Raw genomic sequence first — 18,949 nt, 5'->3', positions numbered from 1 at the left:
GTGCAGAGAGCAGGTTGTTCTGGAAGAGGGGTGTGTGGGGGGATTTGGTATGCAGAGAACAGGTGTTAGGCAATGGGTGTGCAAGGGGGTGTGTGGAGCACAGATATGTCAGGCAATGGGTGTGAAAGGGGTGCAGGGAGCATGTGTGTCAGGCAATGGGTGTGAGGGGGGTGTGGAGCACAGGCATGTCAGGCAATGGGGGTGTGTGTGTGAGACAGGGTATGCAGGGAGCAGGCATGTCAGGCAATGGGTGTGCGAGGGGGTGTGGAGCACAGGCGTGTCAGGCAATGGGTGTGCGAGGGGGTGTGGAGCACAGGTGTGTCAGGCAATGGGTGTGCGAGAGGTGTGTAGAACACAGTTGTGTCAGGCAATGGGTGTGTAAGGGGTGTGGCACACAGGTGTGTCAGGCAATGGGTGTGCGAGGGGTGTGGAGCACAGGCGTGTCAGGCAATGGATGTTCAAGAGGTGTGTGGAACACAGGCGTGTCAGGCAATGGGTGTGCAAGGGGTGTGGAGCACAGGTGTGTCAGGCAATGGGTGTGCGAGAGGTGTGTGGAGCACAGGCGTGTCAGGCAATGGGTGTGTGAGAGGGTGTGGAGCACAGGCATGTCAGGCAATGGGTGTGCGAGGGGGTGTGGAGCACAGGCATGTCAGGCAATGGGTGTGCAAGAGGTGTGTAGAACACAGTTGTGTCAGGCAATGGATGTGTAAGGGGTGTGGCACACAGGTGTTTCAGGCAATGGGTGTGTGAGGGGGTGTGGAGCACAGGCGTGTCAGGCAATGGATGTTCAAGAGGTGTGTGGAGCACCGGCGTGTCAGGCAATGGGTGTGCGAGGGGTGTGGAGCACAGGTGTGTCAGGCAATGGGTGTGCAAGGGGTGTGGCACGCAGGCATGTAAGGCAATGGCTGTGCAAAGGTTGTGGCACACAGGCGTGTAAGGCAATGGATGTGCGAGGGGGTGTGGAGCACAGGGATGTCAGGCAATGGGTGTGTGAGAGGTGTATGGAACACAGGTGTGTCAGGCAATGGGTGTGCGAGAGGGTGTGGAGCACAGGCGTGTCAGGCAATGGGTGTGCGAGGGGTGTGGCGCACCAGCATGTCAGGCCATGGGTGTGCGAGAGATGTATGGAACACAGGTGTGTCAGGCAATGGGTGTGTGAGGGGGCGTGGAGCACAGGCGTGTCAGGCAATGGGTGTGCAAGGGGGCGTGGCGCACAGGCGTGCACTGGTTGGTGGACGTGTTGGGCAGCCGGGGGGCAGTCTGGTACAGCTGCCCAGGGTGGATAGCGCGCACAGAGACAGACAGATGGACACTCCCGACCTATCCCACAGGCCATTTCTCTGGGATCCCAGCGGGGCCCAGCTCATGGCTCAGCCCCAACCCGCTCTGACGAGCAAACAGCGTTCTCAACCCAACCCTCCCCTGCCCTGCAGCTGGGGGGGCGCCCGCCTCGGGGTACATCCAACCCCCCACGGGCCCTGCTCCATGTGCAGGTATTACAGACCCTGACCACCAGGGTTAGTGGGGTTTAGCGGCTAGAGCTGGGGGCTGGGAGCCAGGACTCCTGGGTTCTATACCTGGCTCTGGGAGGTGAGTGGGGCCTAGTGGTTAGAGTGGGGTGTCGGGGTGGGAGCCAGGACTCGTGCGTTCTGTGCCTAGCTCTGGCAGGGGAGTGGGGCCTAGCAGTTAAGGCACACAACTGGGATGGTGGCTTCTTCTTGCCTAAGATCACGTGGCAAATCAAAAGCAGGGCCAGGCGTCGCGATTCCCACTCCCCTGCTCCCAGAACCGGAAAAGAGACAGGACCAGAAGCCAGCCGTTCTGACTCCAGCCTCAGTGTGCTGGGCACAGCCAGTGTCCTTATCCCCCTTGCCCACATTGCAAAGCAGAGGCATGCAGCGGGAAGCCAGCCTGCCACGGGCCGCACAGCGGAAGTGCTGGGAAAAGAACCCCGGCGTCCTGCCTCCCACTCAGCCCAGGAGAACCGCTGTTTACCGACACAAAAAAGAGTCTCTGCCCCAAACAGCTAAGTCAGAGAAAACCAAGCCACTGGGGATCCCCTGGGCCACCTGGAGAGGTTGAGAGGGAGTTTGGGTGGGTGGCTCTTCCAGCCTGGGGCTCAGTGGACCACGTTAGTCCAGGGCCATTTTGTAGCGTGGTTCTTTGTCCCGCTAGAAACCGGCTGCTCCTTTCATCCAGGCCCCCAGCTAACATCAACATCCAACCAGAGAGGGAGGAACGCCTCTGATCGGGACTTGGGACACCTGGGTTCTATCGCCGGCTCTGCCACTGAGACACCGGGTGACCTGGGGCAAGTCACTTCCCCACTCCGGACCTCGGTTTCCCCTCCTGCCCTTTGGCTGCACGTACATTGGGCTCCGGGTTTGTCCAGCACCTTGCACACGGGGACTCCAGTCTCGAGATGGTACCGTAATGAAAGCTGGGCCATAGGGGAGCTGGGTTTGACTTTGGGCACTGTCCCAGCCAGGCAGCCTTTGAGACTGCAGCTAAATCATCAGTGGCTAGGACAGGAGCTGGGAGACCACAGGGGGTCCTAGAGATCCATTAAGCCAGTGGGTTCCCACTCCCCAGTCTATTCTGCAGGAAGAGTAACAGAGCTTGGAGCCAGCCCATGAGCAAGCCAAAGGAAAAGCTAAGAACGAGACTGAGACACGTAGCTGCAGTAGTTCCCCCAGGCTGCAAAATTTACACAGGCGATAACCCCCGGCCACAGCCAGCTACCCACCGCCCCAGAAGGGAGAATTCTTATATTAAAGCATTAAAGAATTAAAGCAGCAGCAAAAGCCAGGCAGTAATTTCTTCCCCGTAAGAGGGGCGGACGGACTAGATTGGAACGACCACCATCCCAGCCAAGGAACCATCAAGCAAAGACCCGGAGCTGCCCACACACAATCTGGCCCTTTTGCTGCTTAAAAAAACTGCTGGGGACAACCGATACATACTTCAAAGCTTTCTGTGTAGAGACTGTTCAAGCCCAAATCTGATTTTCGTTAGCTCATTCTCTGGGGGGTTCAGGGTCTGATTTTCACAGAGTTCTGAGACTCCCCGACCTGGAAGTGCAGACTCCTTTCAGGGGTCTTCAGTTGGGCCCCTCAAAAAAAAAACTACTAAGGATTCTTGAAAATGTAGAAAGAAAAGGAGTACTTGTGGCACCTTAGAGACTAATCAATTTATTTGAGCATAAGCTTTCGTGAGCTACAGCTCACTTCATCGGATGCATCCGATGCATCCGATGAAGTGAGCTGTAGCTCACGAAAGCTTATGCTCAAATAAATTGGTTAGTCTCTAAGGTGCCACAAGTCCTCCTTTTCTTTTTTGCGAATACAGACTAACACGGCTGTTACTCTGAAACTTGAAAATGTAGGTCTCTGCTAACATGGCTTGCCTCAGTTTCCCCACCTATAAACTGGTGGGTAACCGTGCTTGCCAGAGGCGGGGGAAGGTCATCCCGATTGAGTAGTTGAGGTCTACAAAGCATGTTGATGATAGAGGGGAAATTAATTTAGGTGCCAATTCACCGACCCATACGGCACTAACTACGAATTAGTATGATCATTTATCCCAGTAGTGCCTAGAGATCCTGGCCCAGATCAGGCCCCCCATTGTGCCAGGCGCTGCACAGACCCCAACCAAGATCTCAGAACGGATCCCCAATCCTTCACCCCAAAACTCAGAATGGACTCCCCAGCCTTGTTCCAAAGATCAAACTCAACTCCCAACACTCAAAAAAACTTCCCCAAGACTTCACCTCAAAATTCAGATCCCCTGGCTTCGAGGTCCCCTCCTTCTCTAATCACTCGACCCCACTCCTCTCCCAAAGCTGGGAGTAGAAGCCAGGAGTCCTGGCTCCTAGTCTCTTGCTCCAACCACTCGACCCCACTTTTTGGCCACATCTGGGAAAAGAACCCAGGAGTCCTGGTTCCTAACCCCCGTTCTTTAAACACAAGGGTAAGTCAAAAATGCGTGTTCCCTGGGACAAACATTTGTGGGGTATCCAGACTAGCATGCACAATCATGTTAGTTAACTCATGTTAACTGGCAATCAGTTAAAACAGGACCATAAACTCCAGTCTAGATGCGGCCCACACTGTGCCAGATGCCCAGATTTGGGTGAGCTCCTCTGATACCTTTGGCCGAGAGATTATAGATGTTGTAGGTGCTTGTGTGTCCTGCATATAATCCCAGAGGCCCCAGCTCCGGAGGTCACAGAAGAGCCGGTTCTTGGTTTTAATTTCAAATGATGTTTCTAACACTTGTGACTGAAAATAAAAGCTTGAACACGTGACCTGAGCTTAACCGATGCCCGTCTGAGTCTGCAGAGAGCCTGAAACGACAGCTCTGAGAAGTGCGAACATTCCATTGCTCATCCCGCCAGCCAATCAGAGCCCCCCAAAGGCTGTATGAATTGCTACGCTGTCAGCAAATCCGAGGGGATCCTGGCTGCTGATTGGCTGGTGGGGAGGCCACATGGTTTTGGAACAACGTTTCTTAATGCTGATGCAAAACCATCATCTCCATCCTCTGGTATCCCGCTCTTCCTCCTTCCCTGTGCATGCTCTGATGCCCACAGTAACTCCAGCTGGTGTTTCCGAACCCTGGCGGAGCCCGGCCAGCGCCATTCACTGCCTGGCAACTGGCATTGGTGGCTGCGTTACACATAAATTAAGTATTTAGGGCTGCGTCTGGAGGGAAGGAACCATCTCTTCCAGGATTTATTAGCCAGCAATCTCTACCAGTGCCAGGCCCTTCAAGCAGCTATAAATCCACTGGCTCCGGGTCCCGGCTCAGATTAAACCAAAGGCTCGGCTAGTTTGCCGAGGCAGCCTCTCACAGTAGCCAGCTGACTGCGACCCAGTTATTAGTTTTTAAGGAGAAGAGACGGGCAAAAATTGGCATCCAAACCTTTCTTCGGTGAAAAATGCAGATTTAGCAACACGAAGACATTCCGCAAACATAATATTGACTTTGCCAAAGTGTTTGGTTTGGGGGGAGGGGGAGACACCCAAAGCTTCCTCCCAAAACAGAAAGGTTCTATTTACACATTTTGAAGATGAAACAGTTCGAGTTTTCGATTCTAAATAACTTTTCCGCTCGAAAATGCCCTTCCGCTTTCGTTTAAATCCCTTACAAACATTTTAAAATGCTCAGAATTGAAACCAGCCACTTTCTTCAACCCAGGACGGACACATTTGCCATTCCCTGAAAATCTGCATTTTCAGTTCAACATGAAACACGTTTTCCCCAGAATTACCAGTTCTATCACCCGTCCCAAACTAGCCTCGAAACACTGGGCTCTGCAGATCCTGACCGAGATCCGGGCCCCGTCACGCTGGGCGCTGCCCAGACCCCGACCGAATTCAGGGTCCCGTCGTGCCAGGCGCTGCCCAGAACCCAACCGAGATCAGGGCACCGTCGCACGGGGCGCTGCCCAGACCCTGACCAAGATCAGGGCCCCGTCATGCTGCACACTGCACACACACATAGTCACAGACAGTCCCTGCCCCAAACAGTTGGAACTTGTCCCGTATAACTCTGTCGGGTCAGGGTATGATTTCTCACCCATGTCCTTGTACCCGTGCAAGCCCTGGTCGGGATGCGGTTATACCGGGATAAAGATGAGCCGGACTACAAACGTTTGCCAGCATAGCTCTGCTGGTCAGAGCGTGATAAGATGTGATCGCGGAGTGACGAGCTTTGTGCCAGCTAATGCCCCCAGTGCAGAGGCAGCTACGCCAGCGTAAACCGGTGCAAGCTGTGTCCACGCGAGGAGCACTTTGCTGGTATGGTATCGTGGGAAAGCCACACCGGCAAAGCCTTCCACTTGTAGACCTTGCTCCCCTTCCCTATAGCAGCAGAGCTAAAGCAGTACAAATTTCTAGTGTATACAGGGCTGCAGTAGACAAGACAAATAGTGGGTGGGGAAACTGAGGCACGAAGAGGGGCAGTGAGGGGCCCAAGATTACACAGAGCAGGGATCAGAACCAGGTATCCTGGCCAATGTTCCCTCTAATTTTTGACAGGCCGCGTGCAAAAAATTTCTTCTGTGCAAATTTTTGACAGGCCGTGTGCGCAAAAAATGGCTTCTGTGCAAACTGTTGTGCGCGCTGTGTTTCGCCGTGTGCGTGGGGTTTAGGATCTGTGTGTACGCGCACACGCACACAGCTTAGCGGGAACAGTGGTCCTGGCTCCTGCCTGCTGCACCCCACTGACTTGCCCTGAAAGCGCCAATTCTGATTCGACGGCGTTTTCCTCCCGTTTTAGGCCAGCCTGGGGGGCTAGAGGTGGCGCAGGACAAACGTCAGGCGTGAAGAGCGAACGGGGTTTGCTCCCACTCTGCAGACCTAGGGGAACCAACGCGCAGCGGAAACGGAATTTGATTTTTAAAGGCCTCTCGGTTTTCGTCACTGGAATCGCACAGGTAGGGAGTGTTAAGAGACGGGTTTTAATCTCAGAAAGCCCTTTGATGTGCATCCCCGCCCAAGAGACAGAGATGATCTTTCTTCCTCCTTCTTCTTTGGACTTTAAGGCCAACATTTTCCACAGAGCTCAGGGCCCTGATGGCACAAGGCCAGCACCCTCTAGCAGGGCCCAGCATGCCCACCTCTTTAGAAAATCTGGCCCTGTACCTTGGTGCCTAGCTGGAGGGTCGTGCTACGGGGTATTCCTGCCTGCAGAGCAGTGCATAGACAGTCCAGGCCAGGCTGCTGCAGGTTAGGGCAGCCGCCAGGGTTGCTCTAAGGCCACACACGCAAAACTGTGCCTTGCAAAGATTGCAGAAAAGCCCAGGAAACACAGCCCAGGGCCCATTCGCCGCATCTTTAGGGAAATTCAAGGTCTCCTAACGAGGCAGCCCAAATCCCATTGGACATCTGCAGGCTCAGATCTCATCAGCCAGCGAAGATGGGGGGAAATGACTGGCCTTTAGAAGGACGAGCCCAACTGTAATTAATTTGACTCCATTTCGTTTCGGCAAACAAATGGAACCAAATTTTGTCTCCAAAGTTGCCTCTCTCCCTCCCTCTCTCTCGCTCCTAATCCAGGAGGGAGGAACAGTCATTAATAAAACAGCCTGTCAGCACCTCTATAATACCAGGCATTAAAAATTCACGAGCGCCTTTTTCCCTCCAGCTCGCCATCTCCGCGATGAGTAATGCCAATCGAAAGGTGAGAGTGGGGGCAGGGGGGTGGAATGAGATGGAATGAAAAGGAGCCATCCAGCGCTGGGGGCTGATTTTCTGTAGGGCGTGAGGACGCAGGGCAAGGGAGGCTGGGTGGGGGATTGAGATCCACACGCCCAAAACGGCGGCTGTAACTCCAGAGTCCCCAGTGGGCAGGGAAGGCTGGTTAGATAAAGGGGCCGGCTCGGCAGAGCGATTACATTACATCGCCAGTTACTGCCCAGTGGATCAGACTCTCAGTCTGTCTAATTAAGGATTTTACAGAGGCTAATGCCATATGCTTCGGAGGAAGGTGCCAGCCACCCCGCACCCTGGGCCATTATGGAATAACCAGCCCTCAGGGAAAGACCTTCCTGACCCCAAGAGTTAGAGGTTGCTTTGTGCCCGGAAGCATGAAGGTTGCCACACTTTCATGCGACGAAAGGTACGAATGGCTGTTTCACCCAGATTGATTTTTCCTGCCTCTGATGGAGGAGGGGGAGAGGACTGAAGCAATGCTAAGAAAGTCTGGAAAACCTCTCTTGGAAATCACAGAGCCTGAAGAGAAGGGGAAAAAAAACAAAAAAAAAACCCCGCAAGCAGCAATCAGAAATGTCAGTGGCTGTACTATTTGGATGCCAGATTTGATGAAGGGTTTGCAAGACACGCACACAGTAATACATCCAGGGAGAGGATTAATTGCTGCACTGAGGGGCGGGAGGAGAATTACCAGCCCCCACTCGTCTACTGGCATCGAGACCATCAGGCGGGTGGGAATGTCGTCTAGTAGTTGGAATGGGGAAGTGAGAGGGAGGAGGGCCTAGTGGTTATAACGAGGGAACGGACCTAGGATCTGGGCTCTCGGGGGTGCCGGAGCAGGGGGCTGGGAGTCAGGACTCCTGGGTTCTATTCCCAGCTCAGAGTGGGGCTGATGGGGGTACCGCAGTGGAGACTGAGTCAGGACTCCTGGGTTCTCCTCTCGTGGTGGGGCTCCCTCATCGGCAGTCAGGGAGGAGGAGGAAATCTCGTGCCATCAGTTCAGCTCTCAGCTGCGTTCTCACAAGGCCGGCAGGTGCAGGTGGATCAGCAATCCTCGGAAGCCGATGCCAGGGCAGGCTGCTAAAGCTGAGCAAACACACAAGGCGGGGGGGTGGAGAAAGGCCCTTAGAGACAGGACAGGAAGGAGCTGGGAGCTGGATGCTAAAGGGACAATTCCTCTGTTCAACAGCAAATTTAACATTCACAGAGAGTGGTTAGAACAGGGGACTGGGTTCCATTGTCCGCTTGGAGGAGGGGAGTGGGGTCTAGTGGTTAGAGCAAGGGACTGGGAGTCAGGACTCCTGGGTTCCCTTTTCAGCTTGGGGAGAGAGCGTGATCTAGGGGTTGAAGGGGGACTAGGCGGCAGGATGACTGGGTTCTATTCCCGGCTCGGGGAATTTGGTCCTGCGGCCTTTAATGGAGCTAATGTTGATTCATAGCAGCCAGGGATCTGACCCTCTCTTCAGCAAGCCTGGGATTTAAGGACCAGCCCGATGCCCTTTGATCCAACTCTTAACTCCTGTGAAAATAGCGACTGCCCCGAAGTACCTGCTGCGCATTTTGACTCAGCGCTGGAATCTAGCCGAACACCAGCAGGGCGCCTCGGCCTTGGAAGCAGGTGGCCTGAGCCCAGGGAGAGATTTGCCCACGCACATCCACAAACGTCTCTTCTGCCCTGTGCTCTGAGGCGGCTCGGCAGGGCCTCGGGACAAGGGCCGGTTTGGAGCCTGCACCCAGGGAGCCATTCTGAAATACCTCCGCCCAGAGCCCGACCTTTCACAGCAAGAGAGTTTGTCAAGGGCTCAGTCTGTTTGGTTTATCAAAGAGCGGGTTGAGAGGGACTTGATTACAGCATAGAAGCACTTGCAAGGGAGGCCAATTCCAGGCACCCCAGGGATTCTTAATCTAGCAAAGGAAGGTACCACCAGCCGGACGTGAAAGGCAGACAAATTCCAATTAGAAATCAGGAACAGATCTGTATGCATCTGGCTTAGCCAGTCACGATTGCGTCTTTTCTGACACCGCTGGGAGCCCGGGGCCAGTGAGGCGGCTAAAAGCAACGCCTTAACCCGCCCGACACTGGCACGAGTTTGCCAGGTCTCGGGGCGACTGATCAGCCCACTCGCTTCTCCAGCTGTGAGGTTGTGAGGACGAGTCAGCCCCAGAGACAGACGCAGCGGTTTCTCTCTGTGCTGCTCTTTCTCCTGCTGCCTTATGTGTGTTTGTCTAGTTTTGTCTTCTGGGAAACAGGATCAGAGCTTCAACAGCTGCATCTGTCTCACTAACATCGTGTCCCTTCCCCAAAAAGGACAATTACAATGATGAGGACCTTTAATGCCATCTGAATGGCGATCAGACGGGGCGGGTCCTTATCAGTTCTCTCTGCAGCTAAACAAAACAAGGGCCGTCATTGGAATGAAACCCTGACTTAATGCTCTCTGTTTCAAACGCTTTAGCCGCTTTTCTGTCTTTTCAGGGATTATTCTGAAAAGGTTACAAAGACTTTTAATGGGGCTGTTGCCATGGGACGAAGCAGCCAAGGTTTCTGTATTCAAAACCCCACCCTTGTCTGACGATTCGTGTGGGACAGCAACGGGGTCGTGCTGATTCCCTCTGGGCCTGTTTATTCCCTGGAAGTTAACAGTTAGCAGGGAGGAAGAGGAAGACAACTTCTGATGTGCTCCATGCACTAGAGAGGGGATAAAGTGCCACGTAGCATGTTGTTATTCTTTATTATTTGAACTACCGTAGTGCCTGGGACCCCACTGTGCCAGGCGCTGTATGTTTTTATTGCTGTTCAGTGTATGACAGTAGCACTGTGGTGCCCCAATCATGGGCCAAGCCCCCACTGTGCAAGGCACTGAACAAAAACAGACCTAAGAGAAGATCCCTGCCCCAATCACGCTCTTACAGATGGGGAAATTGAGTCACTGAGACGCTTGCCCAAGACTATTCTGGGAATAAAGGTAAGGGGGAGGCTTGAAAGGCAGGTCCATCGGCAGTACGCAGGGAGCTGAGGTCAAGGCTCCGAATCCAGAACCACCTGGCTCCCAGGCCAGCACTCAGCAGAGCTTGTGGAAAAGAGTCCATCGAAAACAGCTTGTTTCTGTGTTTTCACTGAAAAGTTTTAAAGCTCGAAACCCGCAAAATTGCAATGGAAGCGCTGGAAATTTCTGAAGTAAAATTTTAGCAGAGACGGAAAAAATGATCGGTTTGGTCAAAAAACCGTTCATTCAGGAGAAAAAATAAATCTCTCGTCCGTCAGCGCCATTGCTCAGACCTCCCGCACAGCCTGGGCTTATTGTCACAAACCCTCCACCCCCACCCCCGTGGGACCAAGATCGCAGAAAAACATTGTTGCTCTGCTCCATCCCACACCCCACTCCCCTCCCCGAGTTATCAATAGAACCCAGGAGTCCTGACTCCCAGACCTCCTCCCTTGCACCCTAGCAAACTGCTGATAGACAGGGAGATGGGATGCTGCAGTGTTCTGAGCCGGGCTCTCAGGATGAGCGCGCTGGCCCGTGGGCAGAGCTGGGGCTGGGAGCTCCAGGCTGGGGGACAGCGGCTGATCTGCGCCAACACCTCTGGTGGGCAGAGCCTTTCCTGCGCTCGACCGGAGCATCTCAGCTCTGCCTGCAGCTTGCAGGGGAGTCCGGTCTCCCGGCCTCTCTGCTGAGATGCTGCCAATCAGTGCTCACGCTGGAGACCCCCAAACTCAGTTCGCGCGGACGGCCCAATGGCTGTCAGACGGCAACAGCTGTCCCGTGTTCGCACCCCGCGGCTGGCCGGAGAAAGGCAGGAACTGAGCATTCAGGCCTCTTGTCTGCACTTCCCCCTTTTGAAACAGCAGGTTCAGACAAAGCGCTGAGGCCCGTGTGATCTCCGGGCCCCAACAGCTCCTCCACTGTGCGTGGGGAGAGATACTCCATCACAGCAAGGACAGCCGGCCTCAGGCAGGGGCAGAGTGTGAACAAGGCCCAGCAGGAGGAGAGCAAGCAAAGGAAAACCTTGGGGACACTTCGTGACAGTCAGATCTGCGAGAATCGGCTTCCCCAGTGCTAGGAACTGGGCCGCGGGCAGGTGGCCTGTTTGGGTTTCCTGTGAGCTGCCTCTGTCTGAGCCTGCAGCACGGTGGGGACCCCAGTCAGAGGCACTGAGGCAGAGATGGGCCTGATCTGCAAAGCTCAGAGCCAGACCCCAACTTCTTCCCCTTCTCCCCTGAGACAGGAGCCACCCCTAGCCCTAGGCTGAGAGCTGGGTGCCCCTTGCCCCCCACTTGCCTTTGAGAGACAACAAGGGCTTGCCCCAGAGACAGACTCCTCCGGCTCTTGGCCCTGTCAGGCGCCATCACAGGGTGAGAGATCAGCCGATCAGAGTCGGAAAGCGTCAGTTTCTGGCCCTGAACTCAGCTGATCCCGGCTGGGAGCGCAGCTCCTGGGCCGCAGATAAATCCTCACCCCCCTGCTGCGGTGTCGCACTGAACGGCAGGTGCCAGCGGGTGAGCAAGGCACAGGCGCTGAAGAAACGCAGCTGGCGGGGTTAGATTTGTGCCGTCGTTGCTTCTCGGCGAGCTGGCGCAAACAGCACGAGACCTTTGCTCTTTGCCTTTCTCCTTCGCCCTCGCGCCAGCCCGGACGCAGGGGTCTGCCCGAGCACCGCTGGGGACCACCTCCGTTCCAGGACCAGCGCAACTAGTTGGACTAAGAATCTACCCAGCCTCTGCACGGCTGATTTCTCCTCCAGCGGGAAACTGTCCTGTAAGGCTACCTGTGATCTGCTACCTTCCTGCTCCAGGCCAGGAGGCAACTGCTCCTTGGGAGGAAACACGCTTATAGATGGCACCAGATCTCACGCCCCCGCCTCCCCTTGGAGCCTGGTGATGCAGCTGGATTGGGAGGAGCAGCCCCCTCCTTCTGTTTGGAGAAGCACAACCTCGGCACCCCTCCAGAGCCTCCCACCTTCCCTGCCCACGCAGCTCAGGGCTCGCCAGCTCCCGAGTATATTAACAACTCGTTAATTTCCCTGGCTTGTCAGCAGGGCCAGATGAGGCAGGGCTGATGAGCCGGACAATCAACCTGGGAAATCAATAGCAATTTCTTGGTACTCGCTGAGGCTGTACAGACTAGCTGATTGAGCCAGAATCTTCCAGACGGTGAGGGCCCTGGAGAATGGGGGAGCTTTGTGAGCCATGGGGCAGCCTGACTTCACACCCAATAAACAGGGGTTCCCCAGGTTTGTAGCACTGTCCGCCGCCCACCAGCCCGGTTCCCAGAGTGACTTGGCCAGCTCGGGGCAGAGAGGATTGGTGGGTTCTGCGCAGAGCACGCTAAACGGGGTTAGGCCTGACGAAATCGCGGGGGGGGGTGACGTCCCGCGTTGGTACTGAGCGCAAGGCAGCGTTAGTGGGTGCTGTGCTGCGGGGAGCTGTGCGGATGATACACTAGGGGGCGCTTTCCCTCCTCAGTCAGTGCTGCGGGAGCATCCGTTTTGCAGGGCAAGTTCAGTTGAGGTCATGGTTAGTAAAGATCCCGTGTTATAAGCAGCTGCCACGCCCCACCCCAGAGCTGGCTGCATCTCAGCGCTAACCCAGTGATCCCTGCACAAATAGCTGGCATACCCCACCCCACCAGTGGCTGAGTGATCCCCTAACTAGCCACCACCCCGTAAGACTTAGTTCTTCCGCAGGAAATGCTGCGTAAGGAGTGCAGGGTTCAGACCCACATCAATGAGAAGCCCCTCCGAGGGCTGACATTTCCAGCCCAGCAGGCAAGGTGGCGTTTGCAAAGGGGAAGCCACTTTGGCATCACTTCACTCCAGTGCAGGTGCAGAGATTGCCCGGTTGATCCATGTGCACAAGCAAGGAAACCCCTGGAGAATCAGTAAGTCTTTGCTAGGGCTCGGCAGCCTGTACTTGAGGAGGCTGAGAGGGCACTGAGGGAGGTGGGATCATGCAGGCACAAGACAGACAGGCAGGATGCAGGGCAGCGCACGGGCTGGGCTCTGGCTAGGGTGGCCTCATGGTGCTCTGGGGTTCACCGGGCCCTGGCTCTGCAAAGTGGGGCGAAACGCACCATCACCTCACCGCCTGGGGAAACTGAGGCACTGAGCCAGGACGCGCCTTGTCCCAAGCAAGTCTGTGATGCAGCCTGGAAGAGAACTCTGTCTCTAAGTCCCATGCCTTAATCAGAAGCCCATTCCTCCTGCGGTCTTTTCCATCTTATTTCTGTCATTCGCCCACACAAACGAGGCCTTCTCTTTGTTGGCAGCCATGGCAGAGAGAGGGCAAAGAGCGAGACCAACATTGACGCAGATCTTAGACAAGAATCTCCCCGGGCAGAGAGGAGGCCCCACAGAGCAGCTGGCCCTACTGCTAGCTACGTGGATCTGTGGGGACATCTGAGGCTCTAGATCTGACCTGACAGCAGCTTGGGCACTAAATACCTGTCGATCCAGCCGGGCAGTGCAACATAGCATTTTAAGGATGCCCGATCTCCGCTTTTGGTGACATTCCCCCCCCACCCCCATTTGTGGGTGGTTTGGAACAGCGCTCATGCGTCCTGACAGGCCACAGATCACAGTCGAGCCTGGGGAAGGGAAATCAGCCCTGGAATCAATAGAGTCCGAATGAAAACACCAGCAGCGAGCGTCCCCTAGCATGGTCAGTGCTGCCCGGGAATCCGATTTCCATTCGCGCCGCCCTAGAATCCCACTCGAATGCCAGCTGACTCGGGATCACCACCCTTTCCAAACTCTCTGATAGATAAAGGTTTTGCCCAGGCTACACTCCTGGTGCTAGATCCAAAGTAAGAGAACGTTGCCTTTAAAACTAGCCACTCCCAACCTCACCTAAAGCGTTTCTGAAGTCGCTCTATAATGAAAAAGAAATGTTTCATTCAAAACGAGAGCAAGAACGCGGCAGGAAGGGTATTAATTATGCCGTTAAAAATTCATTGAAAAAGGAGTTCCTCAAGTCGGCGCTATGCACACGGAAGCGATCATTTAGCGTTGGTTTTTCTAGGCAGCCATCCAGGGTTTTGCACTGGTGGGAGCGGTGGGATGAGTGAGCAGGATGGGACGCTGGCATTGGTGCATTCCAGAGTTTTTTAAACAGGAAATAGCTACTTACAAATAAAGGATTTCGGGAACGGGCATGGTGTGATTATGATGAATTATTTTTATTAGGGTAACTCCGAGGAACCCCAGTCACGGCCCAGGCCCGCTCTATGCTAGGCCACGGTGCTGTACATTTTTACTGCTGTTCGATGTATTATAGTAGCATCTCAGAGCCCCAGTTGTGAACCAGGTGCTGCACAAACCCAGAATGGAAAATCCCTTCCCCAAAGAGCTTCTGGTCTAAGGCCTTGTCTACACTAGACTGGGGCTGGGGGTGCAGGTATACCGGCACGGTTGCCAATTTTGCCTGGACGTATTCCTGGAGGTTTCATCACGTTACATGATCTTTAATTAAAGATTCATCTTTAGTTCCTGGAGGGTTGGCAACCCAATATCCCGCCCGAGCCTTTCATGTGGGGACAGAGCTTCTATTGGCAAAAGTGTGCTTTCTTTGGCACCGTTTAGTACAGTTCCCTGAGCAAAATCCGCAACCCTGGCAGAAGGACTTTTGGCTGCTGTAACTGCATCCGCCCTGGGGCTTTTGCTGGTATAAACACGTTGTCAAAAACTATCACCCTCCTAAATCGACATTCTCCTCCTGGCAGGAGATTTGGGCACAGACCAAGCCCGAGGAGGAGAGAAGAGGCGACAGCTGGAGACAGGCAGGCAGATGTAGGAGCACTGGGAGACAATGATTTCGTCTCAGATTTATATTCTAATGTGGGAAATCCACAAATTAGCCTAATTTCTATTCCAGTAGCACCTAGAGCCCTCAACTGAGATCAGGACCCTGGAGTCCTGGGCGCTGCACAGACCCTCACAGACCAAGATTGGGGTCCCCCCACTGGGCCGGGCATTGAAGAGACCCCCCGAACTGAGATCAGGGTCCCTCACTGGGCTGATCGCTGCACAGACCCCCCCAACTGAGATCAGGGTTCCCGACTGGGCCGGGCACTGCACAGACCACCCCCCCCTCCACGACGGAGATTGGGGTCTCCCACTGGGCCAATCGCTGCACAGACCTCCCCCCCGACTGAGATCAGGGTCCCCCACTGAGCCAGGCACTGCACAGATACAAGCAAGAGCACTGGGCCCAGAGAGCTCACAGTCTGCACAGACAGAGGAAGGCTGGTTCTCCCCGCGTTACAAGCCAGAGCCAGGGAGTGATTTGCTCGAGCTCCCAGAGTAAGTCTGGGGCAGTGCCAGGGCTCAGTCCCGGGCCAGGCCCCCCCACCACAGGAGCAGGCTGGTTACACCCAGTGCGAACAGTAGTGATCTGGGGGCGCGCTGCATGACAAGCTCTCACGGAGCCGGCCGAAAAACCCTAATAATACAGTCGAAGCTCAGAGGAGAACTGGGTGTTTCCCCGTGTCAGCCAGCAAAGGCAGACCCCAGCCCACCGTATCTAGGTTCTCCTGCCTTTGCTCTCTGAGCTCTGGCCCTGAGCGGCTGCTAAGCGGCTCCTTTTAGAGTCACGTATTTCATGGCCCTAGCACGAGCCCTGGGAATCTCCTCCCGCACCCCCTTTTCCTGCTGCAAACCCAGGAACTCTTCGGGGAATGAGGGTTTCTTTAGGGCACAGGGAGCTGAGGGCTCCCAGCCATTTGCACAATGTGGCACTCAGCACAGAGATCGCTATACGCACGACTCCCTAGATCGTCACACCTGCTGCATACCAGGAACTTGAGTGGGGCTTGAACCCAGATATAGCCCTTCTCCAAAATCCCAGCCCCCTGCGCTAATGGCAAATCCCCCACAGCTTTGGCAGTACAGGGCATAGGACAAACAAGTGAGAAGTTCTTATTTCCCCCAGCAGAGAGCAATAATACCAGCCAGGGCAGTGCAATGCTTTTTCTTCTCTTATCAAAGAGGACCTGGGAGCAGGAAATTGACACTGATGCCAGGGGACGAGTATTTACAGCTGATGTCTCCCCCTCCCCGACCCCACTCCCCAAAAGTCACCAGAGAGCCATAAGGAAGAGGTGGCCTTTAAAGAGCTAGAATACGAAGGGCCCGATTCTCCCTAGCTCTGCGCCTCCTTCAGACCCTGCGCCCAGCAGAAAGCGCTGCCAGATCTGAATTTACACCCACCTGCCACCGTCTGTAGCAGACCCACATCCTCAATAGCTCGGACACAGTGAAGCAATTCGATCCGCACTGAACCACGGGCTACAAGCAATCGAGCCCACGGCCTTGTCTGCACTGAAGATTTGCCCCAATTCCAGCCACTGGTGGGAAACCCCACATCTGGCACAGATCTTGGCTTTCCACAGTGGCTGGCCACTGAGGGGTGGCATCTCAGTATGGCCAGCCCCCATGCCTTCAAAACTCATTAGATTAAATATATATATATATATATATATATATACATATATATAGGCTGGGTTTTTTTCCCCACCTTCTGCATTTGGGGCCAGTAGGGGGTTGCATTTTCCAATATTTCTCCCCAACCATGAGGGCTAGAAACTTGCTTTTTTTAACTTTTTCACAATAATGAAAGCCAACATTCTCAGCTAATCCCAGGACTCCAGGAGCTGAGGCTTGACGCGCTCCTGCATGCAGGCACACCCTCACCAGGCTGCAATGCTGGGTGCATCTCCAAGGTGGACCAGGCCGACGGTTCGTACTTACACCGTCTCGTCGTCCTTGAATTCCAGCTCCCCGCAGGCGTCCTCGTAGTCGATCCCCGCTCCACGAGCCGTCCCCTCCACCGTCCGGTAGGGGACGATCACCGTCCCCCGCGCCCCAGAGCTCCGCACCACCTTCACCTCCATGGTGCCCTGGCACTCGCTGACACGCAGGAGCTTGTCCTGGAAGGTGAAGATGCCAGCGTGGTCGTCGTCCAGGATGGTGACGGTCGCAATCAGCGGGGCCACCAGCCGTCCCTTGGGGTGGTCGGCCGAGTCGGACTCAAACATGCCCTCGGCGTCCCCCACCCGCAGGTTGAGCAGGCGGACGAAGAAGTGCTCGTCTTCCTCGAAGATGTCATCGTCGATGATGCCAATTTTCAGCTCCTTCTGCGTCTCGCCCGGCTTGAAGATCAGCGTCCCCTCGCTATATTCATAGTCGGAGCCTGCCTTGGCCGAGCCATCCTCCGTCTTGTAGTCCACGTAGAAGGTGTGGTTGCCCTCCCCGCCCTGCTGGCAGGCCACGGTCAGCGTGACTGAGCCGCAGTTCTCCAGGCAGTGGTACAGGCAGGGCTCAAAGAAGATCTTGCTATAGTTCTCCTCCTCCGCCTCCGACGGCACCTCCAGGAGGTTGGACGACTTCTTGGAGAACTCCGAGACATGTTTCTTCAGGATGTTCCCAGCCCCGGTCATCATGCGGGTGGCTTGGATGCGGTAGAAAGCTCGGCTCTTCTGCTGGTGCAGCAGGGCATAGTAGTTGGCCATCTCCACCAGCTGCTCCAGCTCTTTGTCCGGGTGCTTCTGCTTGAGGTCCTTGAGGATCTGGATCACCTCCTTGCGGCTCTCGTCCAGCTCCTTCTCCTCTTGGGTAGAGGAGGCCAGGGCTGGGGACGCGGAGGCTGTCCCGTCCATGAAGATGTTCTCCCGGTGGTCGTTGGCCAGGAAGCTGCCATCCATCTCGATGTCCTTGGGGAACTCCCCTTCGGTGCCGATGATGATGCCACTCCGCGGATCGGCGCGGTACCTCTTGTAGACGTACTTGTAGAAGAAGAGCCGCTTGTCAGCGATCCAGGCAAAGACCACGCAGACCGGGAAGAAGACGAGTGTCAGCAGAGCTTCCCAGACCTGCACCACGCCCGGGGAGATGACCGCCAGGATCAGATAGAGCCAGATGTAGGCGAAGATGCTCCAGGAGGCCGTGACGAAGAAGACCCGCAGGTGCTTGATCTTGCGGCTCTCCCCAGCGGGGATGACGTAAACGCAGATGGCGATCACCACGAACATGTTGAAGGCGGCGCTCCCCACAATGGTGCCGGGGCCCAGCTCCCCAGCTTGGAAGTTGTGTCCGCACACCTCTATGACGGAGAGCATGATCTCGGGTGCGGACGAGCCCAGTGCCATCAGGGTCAGGTTGGAGACCGTCTCGTTCCAGATCCGCACCGTGCCGATGCTGGTCTCGCCGTTGGCCTTGGTGACGGTGATTTCCTTCTCTTTGGAGGTGATGACTTCGATGGAGGCCATGAAGCGGTCGGCGATGATGGAGACCCCCAGGAACATGTACATCATGGCCACAAAGTAGACAATGGCCCTAGCAGCTTTGTCGCCGAAGGAGGGGTTGTCCGGCTGCCAGACAGGCAGCAGCACCCCCGGCTGGCACGTGTTGGACCCTTGGCAGCTCACGTTGCTTTCCGGCACTGTCTCCAAGGCTCCCGCTTGGTGGAAGTTCTCAGCCAGGAGGACGGAGGCCAGCAGAGCCTTGGAGAGGAATTTGGGCAGGGGCTGCCGTGCCAGCGCCATGATCTTGGACGTTTCGGTGCGGCTGCCAGACCCGGCAGGATCTAGAGGAGAGAACGAGAGAGACTTGTGATAGCACTCCAGGCTCACACCTCCTTGGGGCTCGGAGCATCCCAAAGCACTCTGCCCTCCCAGAGCTGGGACAGAACCCAGCCCTGGCTCCCAGCCCTTCCCCCCCAATCACTAGCCCCCACT

General features: G+C 55.4%; 1 protein-coding gene across 9 annotated transcripts in view; it reads right to left on the bottom strand.

Moving 5' to 3' along the window:
* SLC8A2 (solute carrier family 8 member A2) overlaps positions 1-18,790 on the bottom strand; it is a 54,713-nt gene extending 35,923 nt beyond the window's left edge. For 8 of the 9 annotated variants that reach the window (XM_077840281.1, XM_077840280.1, XM_077840285.1 and 5 more), the window contains exon 1: positions 16,965-18,541. In XM_077840281.1, coding sequence (XP_077696407.1) covers positions 16,965-18,526 — 1,562 coding nt within the window. In that variant the 5' untranslated portion in view covers positions 18,527-18,541. Of the gene's footprint in view, positions 1-16,964 lie in introns of all 9 variants that reach the window. The other variant, XM_077840279.1, reaches the window with a different exon arrangement.
* Positions 18,791-18,949: the final 159 nt, after the last annotated feature.

Source organism: Eretmochelys imbricata, chromosome 23, assembly GCF_965152235.1.
Source record: "Eretmochelys imbricata isolate rEreImb1 chromosome 23, rEreImb1.hap1, whole genome shotgun sequence".
In the NCBI taxonomy this organism is placed as follows: Eukaryota; Metazoa; Chordata; order Testudines; family Cheloniidae; genus Eretmochelys; species Eretmochelys imbricata.
The sequence above is the reverse complement of the archived record's forward strand: the minus strand, read 5'-3'. Positions and strand labels throughout refer to the sequence as shown.